This window comes from Triticum aestivum, chromosome 2A (assembly GCF_018294505.1).
Source record: "Triticum aestivum cultivar Chinese Spring chromosome 2A, IWGSC CS RefSeq v2.1, whole genome shotgun sequence".
Classification (NCBI taxonomy): domain Eukaryota; kingdom Viridiplantae; phylum Streptophyta; class Magnoliopsida; order Poales; family Poaceae; genus Triticum; species Triticum aestivum.
This window is the reverse complement of record NC_057797.1, coordinates 637,424,682-637,449,424: the sequence shown is the minus strand read 5'-3', so window position 1 is coordinate 637,449,424 and position 24,743 is coordinate 637,424,682. Positions and strand designations below refer to the sequence as shown.

The 24,743-nt window shown below is 45.6% G+C and overlaps 3 protein-coding genes and 1 pseudogene across 8 annotated transcripts; 1 reads left to right on the top strand and 3 right to left on the bottom strand.

The window, feature by feature from the left end:
• Positions 1-1,644: 1,644 nt before the first annotated feature.
• On the bottom strand, positions 1,645-7,395 carry LOC123189932 (uncharacterized). Of its 3 annotated transcripts, none has more exons than XM_044602454.1 (3): positions 7,168-7,395; positions 2,558-2,683; positions 1,645-2,232 (listed from the first exon to the last, which is right to left on the bottom strand). In XM_044602454.1, the coding sequence occupies exons 2-3, from the start codon at positions 2,608-2,610 to the stop codon at positions 1,689-1,691; spliced, it is 597 nt and encodes a 198-aa protein (XP_044458389.1). In that variant the 5' UTR covers positions 2,611-2,683; positions 7,168-7,395; the 3' UTR covers positions 1,645-1,688. The 3 variants fall into 3 exon arrangements, 2 of the variants coding, with proteins under 2 accessions (XP_044458389.1, XP_044458388.1); XM_044602453.1 differs by lacking the exon at positions 7,168-7,395 and adding an exon at positions 2,774-3,148; XR_006496050.1 differs by lacking the exon at positions 7,168-7,395 and adding an exon at positions 2,774-3,142 and having other exon boundaries at positions 1,729-2,237.
• A 374-nt stretch (positions 7,396-7,769) lies between these two features.
• On the top strand, positions 7,770-14,289 carry LOC123189931 (ABC transporter F family member 4). 3 transcript variants are annotated; one of them, XR_006496049.1, is made up of 8 exons: positions 7,770-8,706; positions 8,797-8,943; positions 9,040-9,180; positions 9,276-9,431; positions 11,388-11,619; positions 12,901-13,041; positions 13,164-13,246; positions 13,908-14,289. XR_006496049.1 is itself a non-coding variant. In XM_044602451.1 (7 exons), exons 1-7 carry the CDS (start codon positions 7,906-7,908, stop codon positions 13,974-13,976), a joined length of 1,629 nt encoding a protein of 542 aa, XP_044458386.1. In that variant the 5' UTR covers positions 7,770-7,905; the 3' UTR covers positions 13,977-14,289. The 3 variants fall into 3 exon arrangements, 2 of the variants coding, with proteins under 2 accessions (XP_044458386.1, XP_044458387.1); XM_044602451.1 differs by lacking the exon at positions 12,901-13,041; XM_044602452.1 differs by lacking the exons at positions 11,388-11,619; positions 12,901-13,041; positions 13,164-13,246; positions 13,908-14,289 and adding an exon at positions 10,143-10,444.
• Positions 13,935-18,690, bottom strand: LOC123191803 (NAD(P)H-quinone oxidoreductase subunit M, chloroplastic-like; annotated as a pseudogene).
• A 2,079-nt stretch (positions 18,691-20,769) lies between these two features.
• LOC123185780 (homeobox-leucine zipper protein HOX14-like) lies at positions 20,770-22,536 on the bottom strand. Of its 2 annotated transcripts, XM_044597603.1 has the most exons (3): positions 22,179-22,535; positions 21,697-22,052; positions 20,778-21,618 (listed from the first exon to the last, which is right to left on the bottom strand). In XM_044597603.1, the coding sequence occupies exons 1-3, from the start codon at positions 22,237-22,239 to the stop codon at positions 21,379-21,381; spliced, it is 657 nt and encodes a 218-aa protein (XP_044453538.1). In that variant the 5' UTR covers positions 22,240-22,535; the 3' UTR covers positions 20,778-21,378. The 2 variants fall into 2 exon arrangements, with proteins under 2 accessions (XP_044453537.1, XP_044453538.1); XM_044597602.1 differs by having other exon boundaries at positions 20,770-22,052; positions 22,179-22,536.
• Positions 22,537-24,743: the final 2,207 nt, after the last annotated feature.

Sequence of the window (24,743 nt, the reverse complement as noted above, 5' to 3'; positions counted from 1 at the left end):
TCTATTATTCATGCATGTAGGTATTAGAATGTTGTTAGTCATGCTCTTGTTGCTTTCGGTTGTACGGAAGGCTGGACGCTGTGTGGTTGTGCTTTGGACCCGCAGATGTTCCTCTACTTCGTAGGAACAAACTTGTCATTCGTTGAGAAATGAAATCCCTTTTAACCATGCAAAAAAAGAGAATGGATTCTTCATTTGATAAAATTGCTAGTGGTCGAGTCATAATATTTTTGTTGTCAGGAACATGACTTCACCTATTTATTTGGTTATAATTCCACTGGGAGATACATGCATTTTTTATCAATGTTCTAACCATGAACAAAATATACAATGACCATATATCACTTTGCTATTATTATCATATAAATAGTATTGTCATTACCTGTTTCTTTCGTATGGTACATTTGACCGAGACTAATATCTCATTACATGACGTGTTTTGGTGTGCGAATAATCCTAACCTCCAAGATTTCATGAAATGTGTTTCATACGTGTATTGGAGGCCAGAGTTTTGAAAAATGTTTGGCTAGGTCTCAGTCAATCACGATTTAACCAAATCTCAGTCAAGTGGCATGACATATATGAAAAGAAAATGCTAAAATGAAAATTTCGCGCGAGCCTTCATGCAAGATCTCACGTGTATAGCATCGACCGAGACATAAATTCTAGCTCCACTCAGATTTAGGGGGTGTTTGTTTCCAGGGATTTTTCTGTGTAGGGACTACAAAAAGTCTCTCTTAAAGACTTTTTTTACCAAACGGGGGGGGGGAGTCTTTTTTGAGACTTTTCCAACAATGCCCCTCCATGCATTTATTGGCCCGCCACCCCATGATGTTGTTTGATTGTTATTTCTCTATATACTAGGGCAACATGGTCATTTAATAACCTCTAGGAAGGGACTAGGGACTTTTTAGTCTCTGGAAACAAACAAGGAGGGACTTTTTAGGGACTAGAGACTTTTTAGTTGGGACTAGAAAAAGTCTTAGGCTGGTCATAGTGGGGAGTAACTTAGACTAGTGTCATATGCATGACACTAGTCTAAGTTACTATCCCCATAGTGCAAAGTATCGTAGTAGTAGTGTCATAGTTTGTTTTATTTATTGTCTTATAGACTCATTTTACCTCGGGAAGCGCTATGTTACAGTAACATATTAGGCTGGTCGTAATGGTAGTATCATAGCTAGTATCATGCACGCCAACTAGGCAATTTTGATGATGTGTCATAACATTAAATGAAGAAAGAGAGGGTGTAGTATCATATCATAATACCGTATCATATTAAATGCGATGCTACTTTGTGTCATGCATGGCAATAAATAGAGTACTACATGATACTAATATATGATACTATGCATTAGGAAGGTAGTATCATATACTAGTATCATATGCATGATACTAGTATATGATACTCCCCAATACAATCAGCCTTATGTTACTCCAAGCACCTTTCTTTTCATTAAATACTTGCCACATAAGCAAAATTGTCTTGAGATGTGTTAAGTTACTACGTAAGTTACCTCCACTATGGCTAGCCTTAGGACTTATGAACCAAACAGGGCCTTAGCAACACTGTTTCGGAAAATTATGAGTTGCTCCAAACCCAACTGAAGTGTCAAGTGTGCGCTCCACCATTGTTCATCAGCCAACCAGGCGCCGTTTTTTTTTGAAAGAGAACACGAAACATTCCATTAAGAACCAATGCTGGACAAGTCGCCAGCAACAGCGTCATTTACAAAGTCTGGACATTCATCAAGCCAAATCTCACTTATGCCAGCTCCTAGTTTAGTACCATACGCTGCTAAACAGTGTGCCACTACATTACAAGTTCTAGGACAAGACACAACAGTTACATGATTGAAGCTTACTCTCAGCTTAAATTTAATATCTTTGAAAATAGCTCCTAATGTAGAGAGATCATAGTCTTCATTGTTCACTGCTGACTGAAGTTGCACAGAGTCAGTCTCCATTATGACACAGTGACAACCCATCTGAATAGCTGCGTTTATGGCATGCAACATTGCCATTGCCTCCGAATGGAGCGCATTCGAAACTTGCCCCAAATTTCCTGCACCAGCTGCTATTACCATACCACAATCGTTCCTGATAACAAAGCCCCAACCTCCAGAATTTGATTCCTTCAGGTAGGCGCCGTCAGTGTTGATTTTCAAGATCTTCGGTGGAGGTCTGGACCATCTTTCTTTTTGTTGTTGCTCTTGTATTCTCCCTTCTTGCCTTACCTTAGAAAATTGCATAAAAAGATAGTTAATAGAATGACATATTTCATCAGAAGGTTTAATTTCATTTCCTGCATTTGCTCTATTCCTCTCATGCCACCAACTCCAGAGAAGCAGGCATGATTTAATTTTTTCTTCTTCATTGAGGTTCAATATTTTCTCCATACAGCTCAGTGCATCAGTACAATCTAGAATTTGTAATCTGACATGCTCCAACTGAGCTTTCCTCCACACATCCTTTACCCTCTTACACTTAATGAAACAATGGCCACCATCCTCATCCAACCGAAAACAGATTGGACAACGGGTGTCAACTTGCATACCTCTTTGCTGGAGCTTCATGCGCAGTGGTAAGGTATTTGTGGACATGCGCCATAAGAAGTGAAGAACCTTGTTGGGGAGGGGAAGCGACCACAACTTTGGCCAATTAAAACCACATGTATCTTCATCTGTACTTGAGGAAGAAGTTAGTCCTGAAATAGATTCACGAGCCGTGGTGTCTACAGCAACTCTATAAGCTGATTTCACCGAAAATATACCTTTTTTTATCATAATGCCATGCTATGCAATCATCTTCATGTGTATGAATTGGGATTTGTAGAATAATATTTGCATCTTCAGGGAGAAAGGTTTGTCTAACTAAGTCTTCATCCCAATTGTTTGTGGTAGGATCAATCAAATCATTTACTTTAGTTACAATATTTCCACCCCTCTGTGTGATGACTCTCCTAGTACTTCCTCTTGGAATCCAGGGATCAGACCAAATATTGATGTTGCTACCACTGCCTACTCTCCATATGATCCCTTTCTTGAGCAGATCTACTCCTTTTAGTATACTGCGCCATGTGTAGGATATGCCGCTTCTAGGCCTGGCTTGAAGAACTGAGCCATCTGAGTAGTATCTTGCTGACAGGACCTGCGCACATAAGGAAGCTGGGTTTTGAATGAGCAAGGCAAGATTGAAGGCATGGAGATCCCTAAATCCCAAGCCTCCTGTTTTCTTCGTCTTCGTCATCTTCTCCCAGCTAGCCCAATGTATTTTATTCTCTTTATCCACTTGGCTCCACCAGTATCTATTTATCATATTGCTCAACTCTTCACATAGGGTCTTGGTTAGATCAAAGCAAGCCATGGAATACACCGGGATTGCTTGTGCTACCGCTTTAATGAGGATTTCTTTTCCACCTTTCGATAGGAGTTTTTCCTTCCATCCTTGGATCTTTTTCCACACCCTCTCTTTTACATACTCAAAGGTTCTTGCTTTGGCCTTACCCACATAGGATGGAACACCAAGATATCTTGGGAATAGACCTTGAGAGGTAACTTGCAGAATGCTTTTCATTTTTTCCTTCAACCCTTGCCTTGTGTTTGCACTGAATAGTATTGAGGATTTATCTTTATTAATCACTTGTCCTGAAGCAGCTTCATAAAGATTTAGAATTCTATTAATTTCCTGAGCACTTTCAGCATTGGCCTCCAATAGAAGTAATGAATCATCCGCAAAGAATAGATGGCTTACACTAGGGGGCTCCCCTACATACCTTGATTCCTTTTAGTGATCCCCTCATCTCAGCTTCATATAACATAGAGGAGAACCCCTCAGCACAAATGAGAAACAAATAAGGGGAAAGTGGATCTCCTTGGCGCAGTCCTCTTTGGGGTGTAATCATATCAGTTGTATCTTGGTTCACCTTGATTTGGTACTTGACAGTTGAGACACACTTCATTATCAGTCTGATCCAATTCCTATCAAAACCCAATCTTTTCATCATATCTTCTAAAAATTTCCATTCAACGCGGTCGTAGGCTTTGCTCATGTCCAGTTTGATAGCCGCATAGCCCACGAGACCCCTTCTTTTCCTTTGTAGGAAATGTGTTAGTTCATATGCCAATAGAATATTATCTGAAATTAGTCTTCCGGGTACAAAGGCACTCTGATTAGGGGAGACAATGTGGGGGAGAATTTCCTCGAGTCTATTTGTGATTGCCTTAGAGACCACCTTATATACCACATTGCACAAACTTATAGGTCTTAGATCCTTTAAGCTCATTGGCTTGGTGTTCTTCGGAATAAGCACTATTAGGGTATCATTCCATCCTTCAGGCATATCTCCTCCTCTCAATATATGCAGAACTTCTTTAGTGATCTGGTTCCCCACTGTTTTCCAAAACCTTTTAAAGAAAATGGCTGGCATACCATCAGGTCCTGGAGCTTTTAAGTCACCGATGCTATCTAAGGCTCTTTTCACCTCCTCTTCTGTATATTCAGCACATAGCATGTCATTCATCTCTGGCGTCACCTTTGGCTGCACCACTCGCATAATTTCCCCATTATCTCCTGTCATCGTGGAGGAGAATATATTTGAAAAGTAGTTTGCAATATGCTCTTTCAAATGTTCCTGCCCCTCCACCCAACTACCACCCTCCCTTTTAAGTTTCTTAATGGTATTCCTTTTCTTTCTTTCGGAGGCAAAATCATGAAAGAAGGATGTGTTCTTGTCACCATCTTGCAACCATTTAATATGGGCTCGTTGTTTCCAATGCGTATCTTGCTGCTGTTCCAAACGGTCTACCTTCTCCATTAATAAGTGCTCTCTGCTGACTCCTTCTTGGTTGATGTCCCCTCTGCGTACCTCCTCCAGTTCTTTCTTAAGGGTTTTAATACGCTTTTGGAGATCGCCTAAAACATTAGCATCCCAGTCCTTTAACTCTCTTGCTACCATGCGTAACATCCCCTGGGTATTATGTTCCCCTTGTATGCTAGCTTTAGCCCAAGCATTATTAACCAAAAACTCACATTCCTCTTCTTGTAACCATCTAGCTTCAAACCTGAAGCTGCGAATCCTTCTCCTGGGCATATGTGAACTCTCAGATTCTTCTATTTGGATGGTTACTGGTCTGTGATCTGAGTGGTATGGGTCCCCATTTAAAACTTTGAAGTAAGGGAATCTTGTGCACCAGCTCTTTGTCCCCACTGCTCTATCCAATCTTTCTTTAACAAAGCGTTTAACATCCCAACTCTGATTGCGCCATGTGTATTTGTCCCCCACATAGCCCAAATCTGTCAATCCACAGTCTGCTAGAGCTGCTCTAAAATTCTCCATTTGGCTTTGTGCTCTAGCTGGCCCCCCTTTCTTCTCATGATTATACATGATCTCATTAAAATCGCCAGCGCATAACCATGGGAGGTTTAACTGCTGATTTAGGATGCGCATTAACCTCCATGTTATCTTCCTTTTGTCACTTGCTGGTTCTCCATAGATGCCTGTAAATCGCCATTTGAAACCATCTCTTTCCTCTATTATAGCATCAATGTGATATCTAGAGTAGTTGTGCAGCTCTAGATTTACTTCTTTTTTCCATAGCAACGCCAATCCCCCACTCTTCCCTTCACAATCTTTGACTACCATGTTCCCCATCCCTAACATCCATTTAAATCTTTCCATCCTCCTCTCATCCCTCTTGGTTTCAGATAAGAAAAGGATGTCGGGGTCCACCTGCTTCTGGAGATCCAGAAGTCCTCTTACTGCCGGGCCGTTCCCCAATCCCCGGCAGTTCCACACTAAAATTCTCATTTTGACTCGCCAGGCTGACCCTGCAGCCCGGCGTTCCCATATTCCGAGTTAGTGCATTCTTCTTTTTCTGCATCCCCATCAACCTCCATCTTCGCCTTCTTCGCTAACTCTAACTCATCATCGACATCCATTGTGTCACCCTTCCTCTTCTTTGCTTCTGTCACAAGTGAATAGTATTGTCGATTTCCCCTTTTCTCGAAACGCTTGAAAGTACCTTGCTTTGTGTCTTTCCTTGGCTTCTGGACTTTGCTTTCTTCTTCTTTTTTGGCCCCTTCTTTCTCTTCTGTTGGCATATCTATCTTTGGCCCCTCTGACCCTTGATTTGTTTTTGTGGTAATATTATCGTTATGTTCGGTTTTACTGCCTTCTGCTTCCGGTATTTGTTTCTTCTCCGAAAGGAATTCACCTGGGATACCTGCGGTGCTGTAGTCTAGTTTCCTTCCTTCCGTTAGTTTCTGGTCCTCCTCATGTTTTAACTTGAGAGGGCCTATTACTTCCTTTTCCTCCCCAATTCCTAGTCTTTTGTTTTCATCTCTGCTTGGTTCATCTCTTCGCCAGGATGGCCCATCACTGCCTTGTTTGCTCCCCTTGCTTCCTGCATTGTTGCTTGGCCAGAATCTACCTTTATCATTTGGGCTTTTGCTTCTTTCTTCACTTGAGCTCCCCTTGTGCATGATAGCCCGCAGCCATGGTCCAAACTGTCTGGCCCCTGTTCTTCTAGATCTAGTTGGGCATGACTTTTCAGTATGCCCAATTATGCCACAACTATAGCAGAAGTCAGGGAGATATTCGTATGTAAAGGAGATGATCTTTTCCTCCTTTTTGCTCTCATTTATGTCTCCATCATCTCTCCCAAGTATCATTTCATTTCCTTGCTCCTGTTCTTCTTCTTCGATAACTGATGTAATGAACCTCATGATTGGGACTGTATTATCTATTCGCACTTTAATCCGCATAAATACTCCCATTGAATCACCATTAACATCCGGGTCTGCTTCAATAAATTCTCCAATTTGTTCTCCGACCAATTCTGCTGTTTCTCTACTCATCATCCCTATCGGGATACCATAAGCTCTAGCCCATATAGGAATTGTCCTGAATTCGTAATCGTCTATGGTTTTACTAGGCACAAAATCTTCCATCACCAATAAATCATTGTTAAAACTCCATGGTCCAGCATCTAGAGCCTTCTCCTTATCAGCCTTTTGGTGAAAAGTAAATAGAAATCTGTTCCTGCCAAGATTACTGCATTCTACACCAAAGAAAGGGCTCCACGCAGCTCCCAGCGATTTTCCCACATGTTCTGCTCTAGCTAGTCTCTCTGAAAAAAGTTTGCCTACTGCCTGAAGCTTGCTCACCTGCGAGGAGCACGCCTGCTTTCTTCCAATCCTGATTCCTTTCTTTTCGGCTTCGGAGAGCTGCAGGTTCCTGAGCTTCCCCTCAACTCCTTCCAGGAATGCATGCTTCAGATCCCCCATTGAGGCTGAGAGCTTCTGGGGCGGGCGGACGGTGGCACGCCTGTACGCCTCCAAATCCTCCGCCTCCACTCGCCCAAGGCCCTGCGCCTCTTAGTAGAGACGAAGGCTTCTGGAGATGGGTTCTCTCACAGATTCGCACCTCTCTCTGATCTTGGATTCCTCACTCCTCACTAATCCTAATCTGGCTGTTTCACTCTGCCTTCGATGGGCCTCTCAAGGATCCCCTACAGGAGGGCTGGGATCTGGGCACGAGCTAGGAGAGGTGAGGAACAAGGCACGGATTTGTGTGTATTGATGATTTTGGTGGAGATTTAGCGGCAGAGATCGCCGACGAGATCGCGCACAGAGTCGCTAAGAAGACGCCAGAAACAGCGAGAAGACGTCACGGACGGACGACCTTTTGTCACCTACCAGGCGCCGTTGGATGGTTTCCCAAAGCGGCATGTTTCGCTCCCCTGTCCAGCTGTCCCTGTGGCGTCTCTTCGCTTTCGCGGAGTACTCCACTGTGTCACGAGCGAGCCTCCAATTAATCGCCTGCGTTCCCACTTAGCTTATGCGTCTCTTCGCATTCACGGCCTAGAGGCTTAGAGTACCAACCCAGTCCCAAAAACCCCAACCATGCCGCGGCCACGCGCTCCGGCTTCCGCCGCCGACTTGGTCGCCGCCAAGCTCGCCGCCCAAGGAATCAGCGCCCATCAGGTTGACCCCGACTACCTCAGCCACCTCCAGCACCTCCACCCCAACGGCGATTCCTCCGCCGACTTGGTCGCCGCCAGGCTCGCCGCCCAAGGAATCAGCGCCCATCAGGTCGACCCCGACTACCTCAGCCACCTCCAGCACCTCCACCCCGACGGCGATTCCTCCGCCGACTTGGTCGCCGCCAAGCTCGCCGCCCAAGGAATCAGCGCCTATCAGGTCGACCCCGACTACCTCAGCCACCTCCAGCACCTTCACCCCGGCGGCCATTCCTCCGCCCTCGAGCGCCCTGCCCGCGGCCGTCCCGGCACCCCTCCCCACGCAAACAAGTGCGAGCAGCCCGAGGATGGCGAAGCCCGAAGCGCCCCCCTCCCCTCCCCAGCCCCGGAAGGAGGCGACCGCCCGGTGGAGGAGAAGAAACTCCCCGCGGAGATCCCTGGGAACGAAACCGCGGACATGGATGAGCACTACAGCACATTCTGGAGGCACACGCGGGTGGTTGACGACATGCTGGTGTTCGAGATGGACGGCGAGGTTCTCAGCTACGGACAGGTGGACAGGGCTGCTGGGACAGACAAGAAGGATGGGGAGGAAGCGGCTGCCCGGGCTGCTTCAGGGGAGAACGGCGGCGGCGTTAGGAAGGAGAAGGGGAAGGGGAAGAGGAAGGTGGGCAGGCCTGCGCTGAAGGCTCGTGTGCACGATTCCCCTCCGCATTGGCAAAAGGTAAAATCGTTTCCATTTCCCCCCTTCAGTTAAATGCTGCCGCCTGCCTAAAGCAGAGTAAACGCATGTTGCATACACCTGTGCGAACAGGGCCGGAAGGAGAAGAAAGGAGCAAAAAATGGTGGTAAGAAGATCAAAGTGATGGAGGAAGAAGAAGATCAAGGTAGAGGAGTTAAAAATCGTGCTCAGAAGAACAAGTCTCGTATGCGCGATTATTCCCCTGCGCATCGGCAGAAGGTAAAATCGTGTGCATTTCCCCTCTGCAGTTAAATGCTACCGCGTGCCTAAAGCAGAGTAAGCTCATGTTACACACTTGTGCTAACGGTCGAACAGAGTAAGGGAGAGAAGGACGGAGGAGAAAATGGTGCTGAGAAGATCAAGGAGGAGGAGGAAGAGGAGAAGGTGCCAGTGATTAGCACGGGTAGGCCTCCGCTGAACGCTCGTGTTCTCGATTCCCCTGCGCATTGGCAACAGGTAAAGAAAAAATCGTCTCCATTTCCCCTCTCCTCCAGTTAAATACTGCCTACTGCCTAAAGCAGAGTAAGCCCATGGCATACCTGTGCGAACAGGGTTGGAAGGAGAAGAAGGGGGTGAAAAATGGTGCTAAGAAGATCAAGTTGGAGGATGATGAAGAGAAGCCGTCGAGGGGCCTGCCTGTGAAAACACTGAATACTGTGAACAGAGAAAGGAATTCAAGACATGATGCTGAGCCTCACGTTGCTTCGGTGAGGATTTGATTTCCTATGCCTTTTATTTTTGTCCCCAGTCTGCACTGTTGGTTAATAGTATAGTAGAAAGAGCAAATATGTGTTCAGCAGTGAGGAATAAATTTTCTGTGGTTTATACTTGTGGTCGTCGGCAGATACGCGACATAAGAGTCTATCGACATGCTAGAACAGTATTATGTCTTGTACCAATGTGCCTAGTTGATGTTGATGTTGATGCTTCCTATAGCATGCCTGAAAACTACAATGCTGCATTTTGCATCACATTAGTTCTGAATAAATTAATGTGGTGTATAGTACTTGTTAAATATGGAGGGGCATTCATTGCATCTGTAACCATTCAATTTGAGCCGATATGATCAACTGTAGTTCCTCCAACTTACCTGTTTGAGAAAATGCCAGTTCGCTCGCCTTATTTCTTGATTGAAATGACATGCTGTTTACAAAATTATGGTGGTACAGTGTCCTGGGGGGCAATACATGGCACTTCCTGATTATGACTTAATAAACTATTTAATGCACACCTCTCTTTAACATTCAGAACACACTTATTTTAGAGTGAATTCAATTATTTTTGTTTGTCTCCTTTGGCTCTACTTGTATTTTTTTTCTTGCATATATACACGCATTACAACCCTCTCCTAATATAAAAAAAGTACAGAAATTGGCATCAATGATCTGTTCAATAATGTTTTCGTTTGCTGCCTTTAGTGCAATTACGGCCCGTTATTATACCTCAAGCAAGTGGCCTAGGGAGGGAGGATTGGCATGAGCCATGGCATGCTTTGATCTGCCTCGAATAAATATCACGCAACCAGGTCTGTGCTAATTTGGATGGAGCAAAATAACATGCAACCAAGCCCAAGGAAGACTGCACGCTTGGTTTCATCACCTTTTTCTGTTTAGTGATCCAACAGGGGATCACTCTAGTATCCAAGTGAACATTCTGAGTTCATGGTGCTTTGCTTCTTTCAGCACACTTTGACTACACAAATACGGCAAATTGAATTTTTGAGACAAATCAAATATAGAGTTGTATTTCTTATGGAATTCTAAAACATGTTACATGTCTGTTTCTGACCAATCTGGACTTTTATAACATATAGTTGTGTGTGTGGTTTCCTTTTTCTTCTCTCAAAGTTTCAAGTAATGTTTGGCGATGCATCCATTTATGAGAGGATATCTCTACTATACTTAAAAAGAACGTAAGGTTCCCATTTCACCTTTCTTTCGTCTAACCTTCCATATATACGTCCCACTCTTTCCTTATCCTCTTTGATTTTTTCCTCCCATATTTGATTTTTCTCTCATCCATTCAATTGTCTCATGTTTATTGTCTTACCAAAATAAACACATATTTTGTTGGCAAGTCATTAAATTCTTACCAAATAAGTGTTTAACAATAAAATGGCAGATAAATTATGGCGATTGCATACAAAGATTTGGTAAGATTTTAGCGTATCAATATAATAATATACGTGGATTCTCAAAAACAATAATACAATAATAGACGTGCAATCAGGGGCTAATCCCGTTGCAACGCACGGGCAATTGTCTAGTACATATTAAAGACAGGATAGTTATCCGTTGACTACGGAAATCTGGACATATACCACCACCAGATATCCACAACATTTCTCTCATGTTAGGCTTCAGCTCAAGTTTGGGTAGCCTAGCCCAGGTCAATTTGGGGATAGCAAAAAGGAAAGAAAGTATGACGATGGTAGAGATGAGCACAGTAACATTAAGATTGACAAAATAAAGGAAAATTATCCACTTACCATATTATGCATGGCAGGTTTGCTCAGAAAGCCTATATGATCCAGTTAAAAATCTTTAGGTTTGAACTGATCATTCAAATATTTTGTTAGATTTTTCCTTATTATAAAAGTTTTTTAAACTATATTTCTCATATTCTACATACTCGTGAGTCGTGATAAGTTCATTTTTTCACAGGGCTTAGATGGTGTTGTATGGCCTACACATATCATGGAGAGGCCAGATTCAGAATTCAAGGAAAGGTTGATCCGTGTTCTCCGCAAACCATTTAGCCAGGGAGAATACGATATGCTGCTTGGCAATGCTAGAATTCGCCTTCCGGCAACAAAGAAAAGGCAGACGCGCAGCGGTGTGAAGTACTACGACTCTACACATGAAAGGGTGCAATCATATTTTGATTGTCACCCAGGTATGCTTGCTTTCATATTATGTGCATACTTTTTTTTGGTTCTTTGGATTTTTGTTACGTAATATTTTCCTTCTTGCTTTCATTGTTGAAGTATTTTCTGACAATTATTTCAATCACCTGGCTGAAGTAACTTTATGCATTGCATAGGATCAGAATCGCTTTTCCATGCTTACCGAACAGTCTGTCTTGTTATTTATTACACACTTGTGGTTGTCTTTGCTTGCAATTGTCATTTTCCTTTTGGACATTGTACCATTGCGCTTTTTCCGTGATTTGGCTTATACGGTTGTTAAATCTATGCCCAGAATAGCTTGCTGACGTTTTGCTTGAATCTATGGTGGACATACACTTTCTATAGATACACTTTAAACCCCTGTAAGCCTAGCTTAATTAGCAGGACTTCAAAACAAAAAGGGCTGTGGCATTTTCATAATTTTGTTGCACAAATTGTCATGTAATGCTTATTGTCTTCTTTGAGAAAATGCAAAGCTTGCATCTCGATGAATTTATAGAAAAGAAGTATCTGTGCTAACCTTAGAGAGGCCACAGCTTAGCAACACAATTACGTTATGCACAATGACTGCATGATGCAGAGGCCGGGGGTGATCCTCCTTTTAAAAAAATAAAAAAAAATCATCAGAAGTCCAGCTGCCGCTGCCCTGGCAGACACCTATGACCTTGCCTTAGACACGATGATTGAGAAAAGATCGCGCACACATTCCGTTGCTTCTGGGCTTGTCATGGGGCAAGCTGGATCTGCAAGGAGACCCCCTTCTGCTGAAGTTAAGGTGTCCTCATGACCATTTTCTTCGGGCAGTCGACGAAATCTCTGCTGACCAGTGGCCACTGAAGGTGTCAGGACCAAGCCACCAACCTTTATCCTGTAATGTTAGCATTCCAATGCTGAGTGTCCTCTGTATTTGTTTATGCCTAATATACGTGAGTAATGTGGTGCATTCATAACAAATGGCTCGTGGAGGGGTGATGACAGATGGCACTCCGCGACAACCTCAACAATGTTTTTCTTCTCAGTGCCGTGTGTGTCTTTGTGTAGGTGGTCAGGTCGGCAGGCCGATGTTTCCTGTGTGGGCTGTTGTGACGTTTTTAGCTCAGTTTTCCCTATGTTAATCGGACAACTCGGTTCTTCTTTTTTAATGAATCGAGATCCTCCAGGGCCGACTAAAAAAACAAATGCCTGAAGTAGTTTGTTGTGGAGTAATATATACTGATAACGAATGTGCTGTGTGGACTTAACAATTGAGTAACTTAATGAACTTTCAGCACATGTCCAAAGGTCCGTGGGAGTGCAAAGATAAATTCCCAACAGATTCATTATATTTGCTACAGAGTATAATAAATGGCTGTTTTGCTTGAGAAGTTGTCTTTCCCAATAAGACGAGAAAGTAGTAGCAAATCATATTGGTACGTACCTGGTTTGAAGTAATGTGGTATTTGGCTGTTTAATAAACACTGCTTATGTTCTCTAACGTGATGGATTACATGTTGTAGTATTAATTAACACGTTGTTTAATATTTAACTCCAGATCTTGCGAAACAAGTACGTGTAGAAAGCACCAGCAAACCCAATCAGCTAGCTCTGTTGCGTGGATTTTTCTTCTGGATGGAGGTAACCTCATTCATACCATTTCTTTGATTTTTTCGTAATAACCCTTTTTGCATGCCTGCATAGTATCAAGCCTCTAACAATAATGGCTCCACCGGTTGTTAAAGAACTGAATTGTAATAGTAGTATCTTTTACCTGTTCCCAGTTAGAGCAAATCTATTTATTTTGTGTTTAGGTTACTTCTTTGTTAATGGATACAGCCCAATATTGACCTGTTAAATATCACGCCAGTATGGTACAAATCATTGCTAATGGTACAAATCATTCTTAATGATTTTATTTGCAGCATTAATCTGTCCTATCTTACTGGCATGGAGTTGCAAAGTACTAGCAGCCACGGTGCATCAGTATGGGTTTTTCCTGTTGCTAATTTTGAAAAGTTATGGTACAAACCTAGTTCACAACAGGGTAACTAGCGTGATGAGGATGGCCAGGACGGCACGGCATTGTGAATGAGAAGGACTTGGGAGGATTAGGAAACGATAAGGAAGAACTTTGGAAGACACAAAATTGATTCCTTCATATTGCTTAATTGTTAACAGCATGTGGCAGCTTCCTTTTCTTCTCATATAGTGCATTTTCTCTTAGTGGGTTATTAGATTAGATAGGGCTGACTACCCACTAACTTGTGTGTCCCTAACAATTTATTCTATTCCTCTGCAGAATATTACGAATGAGGACCAATTCAGGCCATGGAGTGACGATTTCAAACTTTACAAGATCATGGAATGAGAAACTGAGGTTTTCCCGTGGTATTGTTATTTGTCAGCGCAACTCGTAGAAGTGATGCTACGAGAAACTAGTAGTCTATCTTGGTACTCAGTCACGACCCTGTTTGCTCAGCATCTCTTTCAGATAGAAGGTTTATGGACGGCAAGATGTTGTCTGACAGACAATGTATTGTTTTGTAGTATAATGTGCATCAAGTGCGTAGATACAACCCGTCAGCTAGCATAGTTGTATGTATCTATTTCACATCAGGGATCTGGCTGCTGTTGAATTTGACGCGGGGTTTGCCCATGCTGAAGTTGAGCACTCTGGATCTCATGTTGTACTTGATCTCCCCGTCATAGAGCAGCTTGCGGATGTAGTGCTCAAGATCTGAGCCGATCAGACGAAGCGTGTACTCCGACAGTGGAGCTCCCTAACAACAGCAGAATTCAACTCAGTACAGTCCGACACTCCCACTAGTTTTTTTTTTAAATCAACATGGCACGACTAGTATATACCCCAGCATTTCTTGCTACCATGCTAGAAAATTCTGCTACATGAAGCTGGTTTCCAAATTTTTGGTAGATTTAATGTATCAGAAGTAGATGAACATGAAAATGTTCATTTTGCCACGTAGTGCACGAATGGTGGTATGGTTAGTTAGTTTACCTTGTAGTGGTCGACGAGGTCCTGGAACTCGTTGTAGACCATCTGGTAGGTCTCGTCGGTCCAGACGAACCATGAGCGTGAGCTTGTCCGTCTGCGTCTGGTCGAAGGCGTTGGTCTCCATGTGGATGTACGCGTCGTAGATACGCACGTGCCGCGTCGTGCAGCTCAGCCACTGGCTGCCGTACTCCCGCCCCATGTTCTTGCTCTCCGCCAGCGGCTGCCGCGGCAGCGACTGCGCGGGCCCCTAAACCGCAGCCGTCGCCGCCGCCGCCTACTCCTCCTGCAGCGGCGGCACCGTTGCCGCGGCCCGTGGGCTCCTCCTCTTTCACCTCCTGCTGGGCTCGCACCGGGAGGAACCGGACGCTTGGGTGTCTTTTGTTACACTATTAGATGTCTTTTTTGAACTACAAATTATATCTTTTATCTGCCGATTATCATAATTTGTAATTCTTGGAAGTTCATTATATGTCCTCCGACCAGTAAGAACTTGATTGTCAATGAAAAAGATTGGCACAAAGATAAATCCAAATATGATTTTATTTTTTACTCCCTCCGTCCCATAATATAATAATATAAGAGCGTTTTTGACACTAGTGTAGTGTTAAAAACGCTCTTATATTACGGGATGGAGGGAGTACCTCTTAACCATTTTTAAAATGCTATTTATAGTGCAACCTTAATCCATAGCGCACAAACAAATTGGAGACGAAATAAATGTAGTAAGAGAAAAACCTCATCTTATGCCACGAGAGAGACGGCTTACGATTGACCAGATTTAAGGACGTTGTGGTTCTGTAAGCACTATGATCATCATATGCGAGATTGTGATGATGGACAAATGGCAACAAGATGGGATGCCATGTTGAAATAAAGAACATGAACCTATTGGTTTCTTGACTTGTGATTATTTGGGTTAGAGGCATGTGGTATCTTTTTCTTCTGTTACAACGCACGGGCTGTTTTGCTAGTACTAGCAATATGTCATTTCAAATATCATGAATCACAAGATAACTTACTTGCAAAAACTGATGACAATCATGGAAAAAAAATATAACATGACTATTTGAATTCATCTGTTGCTTTGGGTCGCTAATAGCACCAACACGAAAGTTCATTGCACACTCACACCAATTATAATCAGTTGTGTATTCACTCCTATAAAGAGCTGACCAATAGTCAACAATTGTGTAGACGATTCTGATGATGGGGTTATCAAGTGTCTCGTAATAAATATAACACTTGTTGCCTTTAACAATGTATTTTCAGCTTGACTCGATTTTATTGTTAACTCCATTCCCAAAAAGTTCTCAACTTATTCAAGACTATGACTATAATTTCCAATCATACCAATATTATCCTCGAAAGAATCGACATATATATGTCTAATCATCATGTGCATTGATCTATCTTTGTTCACAAGGATTTTTTTAACACTTTTTCCAAATCATTGCCATAAAGATTGACTTTCCTATCTTCTGACAAATTGCAACACTGTTCCCTTATATCAGTCACATTGAAGATATTTAATGTACTTAAGGTCAACATCTGTCAGGCAACTTCAACAATCCATCAAAGTTGATATATGTAACCATCGACTTTTGTACTCTGAACACCCATCCAAAACAGCTCGTACATGATCAACGTCTAATGTAGATTTTCAACTACACTCCTGATCTTTATTATCTGGAATGGAAACTTTAGTTTGGCTGACATCACTGTATCGTAATGACATGTTGTGTGAACAAGCTAACAAAAAGTAACCAAAACCATAAATTGATCAATTAAGTTTTGTTAAAGAGAACTCAAAATAGGTCATTAATACTGATATTTCTCTTAATTTGTTAGAACAATTACTAAATTGATCATGACAATGTGATACAAACTACACTTAGTAAATAAATATTTATATGTATCATGTGATAGAAGTAAATTTATTAATACACGGACATAACACTAAGTTTCAAGTTAAGACGATGATGATTACATTTGTGGATTAGTCCAATCAATTTCATTCCAATAGGGTAATTCCATGGCAGCATTTTTAAAATATTATTTGTCATGGAGTCAGATGAATAAATTAACTAAAATTTTTGTAAGTTTCATTGATAGAACTAGTAACTTAATACTAAAACTTTAAGTGTCACCCTCTGTAACTTAATACAACTTTGATTTACATAGATAACTATAGGCCTAGCAGTTGTATTGCCGTTGCAAGTTTCAAGATTGTAATATTTCATAGTAGAATTAATATGTCGAACAGATAGATACTACAAACTAAACAAGCGAGTACACTGTAATCTTAGTAGTCATGAATTCAAACCAATAAACTAACTAAAATTTGAATAGATTAAGTTTCATCAAGACGAAATGGATGGTATGACTCCAAATATTATGTTTCAGTCTCTATAACTTACCACAATTTGTTTTTAGATACATAATAACACGCGTAGCAGTATTATTCCCCTTGTAAGATACAATATCGCAGCACTTCACAACACAACGAATTAATGTATCCAACATATTTGTACTACAAACTAAACAAGCGAGTTGAGTCATACATACCCAAAAGAAAAACATTAACGACAAGATTCGACCAGTATTATTCACTTCAAATTGCTATACAAGAACAAGCAGTTATGGACAGGAAATATACAAGCAGAACAAAGCCTTTTTAGCAAAATCTTCGGATAGAAGTCCACTCGTGTTGTTGATACCCTTAATGTACTTCAGTAGATGCGAAGAATAACAAATCTTGCTCCAGGGTGGTATTTCTTATAGGATGAGAGTGAACTAGAAGGACAGACATGAAAGGATGAATGGTCCGAATGAATGGTTTTGCTTTCGCTGTTATTTGTCTATGTTAGATTCACTTATTGTATATTAGACTACCCGATGTTGAGTAACGTGATTGTATTAGAAAATATAGGATAAACTAGGAATATTCTGGCTTGTCTTGTACTCCAAATAGATCATGTACTCCTATATATATGCCCACGAGGTTCAAGCAATACAACGAACTATTCCACCAATCCTCTCTCTCTTCTAACATGGTATCTATCGCAAGTCGATCCTAAACCATAGCTGCCGCCGCTTCCGCACCGGCGCGCTGCCCCTGGGGCGGTCGGCCTTCATGACCGCCGTCGGGGGCCGTGCCGCCCGTACCTAGGGTTCGTCCGCCGGTCGTGTTGGCCAGCTGCCCTAGAGAGTCTTTTTTCCTGATCTTTTGATCCGGATTTTCTCTCTCTCGCCGGTCGCTTTGATCAGCGTCTTTTTTTTTGGTTTTCTGGTCCATGTGATCCGGTTTGCGTCGCCCACCGTCGCCGTCGACCCCGTGCGCCTCTACTCCAACACCGGCGCGATCGGCCGGCTTCTTGACCGACCCGGCGGCCTCGCGCGTCGTCCGCGCGCGTCGTCCACGCGTCTGCCCGTCGGTCGCCCCGACCCGGCGGCCTCGCGCGGCGTCCTTGCGTCGGCCCGCCGGTCCCCCCGACCCGGCGGCCTCGCGTCATGTGGCGGCCCTTCACCGCCGCCGTTCGCGCGACAGCCCGCCCGTCGATCTACGACGGCCGTCACCGCCCTGCTCCGACCGGGACTCCTGCATCACCCCGACCCGACTGCCTCGCGCCATGTAGTGGCTAATCATAGCCGCCCTGCCGCCCGCCGCCGCCGGCTTCATCTCGGACTCCGCTGCCACCGCGCCTCCACCGAGCGGCGTCCCCGACCTCGCGCGCGATCGGATTGATCACCCGCCCGCCGCCGCGATCCGCCTCATCTACGTCGTGCGACCGACCTGGCCCGTTGGTTGCGCGCGCCTCCGCAGGCCCCGTGAAGACCGTCCCGAGTTCAGCGCGCCCCTCTACCGATCGAGCAATGGGCTGCCGCTGCGTCGCCCCGTCGGGCCGCAGCGCCGCCGCCCCGTGGTTCTTCTCCTAGCTGCACCGACCCACGTCACCGATGCGTCGCCCCTTCGGGCCGTAGTACCGCGACCCGCGGTCCACTGCCGCCCAGAGACCGTCTGCTCCAGGTCGTCCCCGTGGCGGCACCGACCCTCGCGCCGCCACTGCATCGCCCTGTCGGGCCGTAGCGAGCATGGCACGCGGTCCACACCGCCATCCAGAGGCCGTCCCCGCGGTTGCACCGACGACCCGCACTCCTCTGCCGTGCCGCCCCTTCGGGCTGTCGGGCCGTGGCCCGCGGTCCCTGCCGCCGCCCCGAGGTCTTCCCGCCATCACCCCGACCTGCCCGCCGCCGTTGCATCGCCCCTTCGGGCCGTAGCGCAGAGGCCCACGGTCCCCTTCGTCGTCCACGCGCGTTGACTTCCCGTGGTATGTCTCGCGCCGCCTTCCTTGGCGCGGGAACGCCACCTCCGCGCCGGTCTCCGTCATGCTGTCGGGTTCTTCGCCTACTTCGAGCACCGCCGCCGCGCTCTTCTTCGGCCGCCGCCGCTGCAGCCGCCCGTCCACCCCCTTCGTCTTCGTCTAGCACCAGCCCGTCGCCAACGTCGCCGTCATCTACCCCGACCGCTTCATCTACTCCGACAACTGCGGGCGACATTGGCCCTGCGCCGATTGGCGCCGTAACTGTCGTCGAGTCCTTCTCTGTTGGCCTCTCCGACTTCTTCGACATGGCATACAGCTTGTGCAGGTCCCAGTCTACGCATGCCCGGTGCTGGCAACACCATCGCGTGCCTTCATCCACGACGTGTCCCCGGGCCTGGCAAGCCTGGTCGGCGCTTCGTCAACTTCGTCTTCGTCCGTCTACGCATTCCCGGTGCTGGCAACACCGGTGCGTGCCTTCGTCCATGATGTGTCCCCGGGCTTGGCAAACCCGCTGCGACGCGTCGTCAACAACATTTTCTTCCCGGCGCACCCCTACTTCGACACCATTGCACCCATGCTAACTCGGCGCCCTCTTGCACCTGCGGCTCCACGGCGACTTCCTCGACACCTGCTACCCAGACTCGACATCAACCACGGCATTCTTCGCATGGCTACCTCGACCACGGCTACACCACCCACGCTCTCGGCTACATCGACAAACGGCACAAAGGGCTACCGCCTGCTTGAGCAACCTCGTTGGTTTCCACTCCAGCCACGACTCCGCGATGCGTTGACCGTTACGACTGTGGGGGAGTGTCCGTCGGCTTGCCTTCGGATTCTTCTCCAGTCTCACCGTCTACGTCGCTACAGTTGTGACTGCGGGGGGATGTTGAGTAACGTGATTGTATTAGAAAATATATGATAAACTAGGAATATTCTGGCTTGTCTTGTACTTCAAATAGATCATGTACTATATATATGCCCACGAGGCTCAAGCAGTATAACGAACCATTCCACCAATCCTCTCTCTCTCTCTTCTAACACCCGACATGAACAGTTACACAACCCCAAAAGGACAGGTATACGGCTTCGCTATACAATGCATTACACACATATATCAAATCTTATACTAGACAAAAATGCTATATACACAAACAAATTTATCAATCTCTGCGTGCCCCCGTCCCTGTTGCCACAAATCCCCTCCCCATCTCAAGCTTCACATCACCATAAACTCTCTTAAGTTTTTACTAAAATTCGATGCACAAACATTTCAAATTCAGCAAAATGCAACTTAATTACTCATTCGGTCTTGGGTTAGAAGAGTATTTTATGACAGCTGTTGTCTAATATTCTCCGTCTAGCTAGGGTTAAGGTCATAATAATCTGAGTTCCATATATTTTGCGACCAGTTCTTAATTACACCTGAATTTGTTGAAGTTAATCCATGTAAGCTCTACAGTCGCGCACTTAACTGTACCAAAGAGTTGGAGTATAAGTACGTACATAGGAGCGAAAGCACCATGTAGCCAGTAGTATGGGGAAATGAACTGATATAAATAAATTTCATGTTTTACAAAGTTATATTAGAACACAAGGGCTAATTAACACACAAACTTTGTACGTTAGAGCATATAATCATCATTGGCCGTGAAAAATGTCATCCTTTTGGATTTTACATTGATTTTACCAAAACCAACAAATAATCATCATTTTAATATGTTATTACTGGACAGATTGAAATTGTATATTGTACTAACCAGTCACCACCAACAACATCATCATCAATATTTAGAGCTTCATTTGCAAAGATGATTGCCAACTTGTACATACATAGTGCTTCACTAAGAAGACAATTTACGGCTGAAGTAAAATATATATCAAATGATAACATATACACATCATCTCTGATCTTCAAGAGAGCGACCAGTACTACACTTGCTAGCTTGCAAGCTTTTGCCATTAATACACACTCTCCATACATAATTAAACAGCACGCACGCATAGAGATCGTCCCAACTTAATTAATAATTAAAACTATGGCTAACTAGAATAGTAATCGATCAGCATGTAGTTGATGTCCAGCTCGTGTCAATTTCAAATCACCCCATATATACAGGCTAAAAACCAAAGATTAAAATCGCCGGAGAAAGGATTTAAGGGCGGCCACTCTCAGCAGCTATAGCGGCCGCATAGCAGACAATCGCGGCAAATAGCAACAACTTTTCCGGCGGGACAGATGATTTCTAGAGGTTTTTGCTGATTCTGAAGCCCTTTGGAGGGATTTGTGGAGGATTTGGCGGCGGCAGCCATAGCGTAGCGGCGAGGCTCCCGAGCAGCTATAGCGCCTATTTTGTGGGAGATTTTATTTCATGCTAATTAAAAAACACTCGAACACGCTGCTATCGGCATAGCCACCATAAACTCTAGCTAATTCATGCGAAAAACCACTCGGGGACGCACATCATCAGGTCATCGTCCCGCCCCAGCACGTCTGCCCCGCTGAAACCCGGATGCTGCTGGCAGGTTCCCGTCGAGAAGGATGAGCGCGGGCTCCCGCCGCACACGCTAACGGCGCCAGCGGAGTCTCCGCCATCGGCGTGGATCCCAGCTGCCGACCTGAGGCGCTGCACCTCCTCCGCAGTCGCTCTCAGCTTCTCCTTCAGCCTCAGCACCTGGCTGGCAGTCAGCTTGTGCAAGAACGAAGAGGAATTTGTATGTACGCCAGTGTGAGTGTGTATGAGCAAGCTTACCTCGTTCTCGAGGTGGCATTTGTGGAGGATGGCTGCGTCGTGGGCGTGCTTGAGCCTGGCGAACTCCTGCTCGAGCGTCTTGCTCTTGTGGCGCGCCCGGCGGTACTGGAACCACACGGCGACCTGCTTGGGGTCGAGCCCGAGCTCGGCGGCCAGATACACCTTCCGGCCGGTCTCCAGCTTGCGTTCCTCCCGGAAGCTCAGCTCCAGCATCTCCGCCTGCTCATCGGTGAGCCGCCGCTTCTTGGGGTCCCCTCCTCCGTCCATCTCCCAGCCGTTACCATCCCCTCCGCCGCATCTCGCGGCCCTCCGCCGCCTGCGCCGAGCCTTCGGCTGGCTCTCCCGCTGCGCCGTGCCTGCACACACACAACAACGACATGGAAAAAAGGGCATCACATGCGTGTCCTGGCCGGTGAAAATGAAGCTACTGCAGCTGCATCATCGCATGCGCAAACACCGGGGGCGCGCGGCGTCGTACGTACCATTGGCCGCGAAGAAAGGCGTGTCCACGTAGGAGGAACCAAAGAGCTGCTGGTTGTCCATGCCTGCTGTTCGGAGCTCAGGAGGGAAGAGAAGGGATGGTTGGAATTGGAAGATTAGAGGAAGGGGAGACGCGGTGGGTTGCGCTCTTGGTGTGGTGAGGTGAGGAACTGGATCGAGGGGAGGACCAACGGCCGCAAAGCGCTAGTTGAAGGAGGGGAGAGTGCGTGTCTGGAGGGAGAGAGACCTAGGCGTACGTGATATAAATAGGTGGCAGAGGTGCCCAGCGGCAAGCGCCGGTGGGGCTCCGGCCGGCTAGGTGCTTTCCGAGCCAGGCCGTCTGGCCGGGGAGATTTGAGAGTGATCGGGGGCAAACGTTGGATCCAGCCAAGTACTTTACTGTTGCACACTCACACTCACTAGCTTCCTCACTCGCCCGCGCCATTATCTGCTCATTGCTGACGCACTCTATGCCACTTAATTTTGGAGACTCTGGATTTCTTTGGAGTACATAGTTCTCTTTTTTCACAAATACGCATGTTGTGTATGAGGCTAGACATTACATTTGTAACATCGTCGTATAGCATACGCTAGAAGGCGCATACGGGAACGCATTTGAGCAAAGAGAGAGGGTTGCTCATTCCCAAGTAGCAATGAAAATTTGATTACAGAGATAACGATTCTTAGAGCATCTCTAATAGGTGCCTTATAATAGGGCCTAACCGCTTTTTACATTGCCGGGGGACAAAAACGGTGCTTCTATAGATGCCCTATACACAAATTCTTTTACTCAAAATTTACAACACCTAAAATACAACACCAATTTGCAACACTTGGGTGGCTGGAGCAAAACAAAGTCGGTCACGCACGAGTCGCCAACCGTCACGCTGAAAGTTCCCGCGCCATGCGCATCCCCACCTGTTGCCGCTCGCATGACAGCTGATGGAGCCCAGCCCATGGATGACCCCTCGAACCCCGCAGCCACCGAGCCGCTCTGGCTCTTCTAACCATGGCGGCATCACCCTCTCCTGATACACCCTTCGCCGGCGCCTCCATGTCCCCCTAATCGGCACGGTGGATTTGCGTCCCCATGACCCACCGCCCCCACCGAGAAGGAGCTGCCGGTGCAGAAGAAGACCGCCGGGACCAATCAATGAGGCGGCGGCGGTGGGAAAGAGGCCTCCGCATGAACCCTTCATCCCGTCACCATGCCCCCTCCCCTCCCGCTCCATCGCCTACTGCGACTTCTTCGGTGGCGGCTGTTTCTTTTGGACTCCCCCCCCCCACCTCCAGCCGTGGAGAACGAGCTGTCAACGCTCATCGCCGTCTTCGGTAACATGTTCGACGAAATGTCGGAGAGGTAAAACAATCCCTTGTTTTTCATTTTTTTGTCAATTGGAGATGAGTGCAATGATGATGTGCATATGTGCTTATATTAATTTTTGTGTGTGCATTTGTAGTGCTGATGATGATGCATTTTTAACTTCACAAATGTTGTAAATAAAGAAAAAAAGGCTTTTGAAAATGAAAGAAATGGGGTAGAGGGCGGCAGCCAAGCAGCGCAAGGCGGCGGCAGAGGAGAAGAGGCTGCAGAGGAGCGGACGGTGGAGCTCGAGGAGAGGAAGGTGGTTGTTGACGAACTTAAGGGCGCCAAGGAAAAAGCGAAAAGACTTCTGTTCATGGACATAAGTTGTCTTGGCGTGAAGCAAGAGGCATACATGTTGATCTTCGTCGCGATGAAATGTTGGCAAAGGAGGGCATGCTATGAGCAACATGATGGGGGGCGACATGGTAGGAGGAATGGGTGGCAACATGGGAGGATTCACGGGTGGTTTGATGAACATGATGCATGGGAGGTGGCTTTGGTAAAAATGATAGGTGCCATGGGAGGTGCCTATGGTGGTGCGATGGGTGCTATAGGAGGTGGATTTTGTGGTACGATGGGTGGAGGCATAATGGGTGTCTTGGTGGAACAATGGGTGCCATGGGAGATGGCTTTGGTAACACCATGGGTGCCATGAGAGCTGGCTTCAGTCAAGGTCAAGGTGACGGCATCAATGGTGCACCATGTGACATGAACATGAAAAAGCTAGTGATGGCCATGAGGCCAATGTTCACAACGAGACCATTGTCGACACTGTGGCAAGTGACAACGGAGAAGAGGAAATTTGAAAGGCTATGATACCTTTATGTTTATGTGCACTTTTGTTTGCTTCAACGATGAACTATGTTTGATACGATGCACTAGACGCTATGGTTTGCATTTCAAATTAATATGTGGATTCGTTGGTTAATTTGATATTTTTTGAGTTATGTGTGATGATTTTGAAAAGTTCAAATTAGTCATAGCTCATATATTGGTGTATATATGCATTTGAAGACAAAAAAATTGTGGTGTGACTACCGCTTTCACTTTTATTTTAGGCCATCAATTGGACTTGAAGGGTTTTAGTGTTGTAAAAATGCACTTTATGGTTTTGCAAAGTTGCTCCAACCACCTTTTGGTGCCCGATTATAGGCCACCTATTGGAGATTCTTTTAGCCCTCTAGCAGTCAGTTTTGCTAAG

Bases quoted from the DNA above. Each gene is read 5' to 3' on its own strand.
- LOC123185780 (XM_044597602.1), bottom strand. From the start codon at position 22,239: ATGGACAACCAGCAGCTCTTTGGTTCCTCCTACGTGGACACGCCTTTC. The intron at 22,053-22,178 runs GTACGTACGACG...GTGTGTGTGCAG, and splicing joins GCCTTTCTTCGCGGCCAATG to GCACGGCGCAGCGGGAGAGC.
- LOC123189931 (XM_044602451.1), top strand. From the start codon at position 7,906: ATGCCGCGGCCACGCGCTCCGGCTTCCGCCGCCGACTTGGTCGCCGCC. The intron at 8,707-8,796 runs GTAAAATCGTTT...CTGTGCGAACAG, and splicing joins CCCCTCCGCATTGGCAAAAG to GGCCGGAAGGAGAAGAAAGG. The intron at 8,944-9,039 runs GTAAAATCGTGT...ACGGTCGAACAG, and splicing joins CCCCTGCGCATCGGCAGAAG to AGTAAGGGAGAGAAGGACGG.
- LOC123189932 (XM_044602454.1), bottom strand. From the start codon at position 2,610: ATGGCGCATGTCCACAAATACCTTACCACTGCGCATGAAGCTCCAGCA. The intron at 2,233-2,557 runs GTATGCAAGTTG...TTCTAAGGTAAG, and splicing joins CATGAAGCTCCAGCAAAGAG to GCAAGAAGGGAGAATACAAG.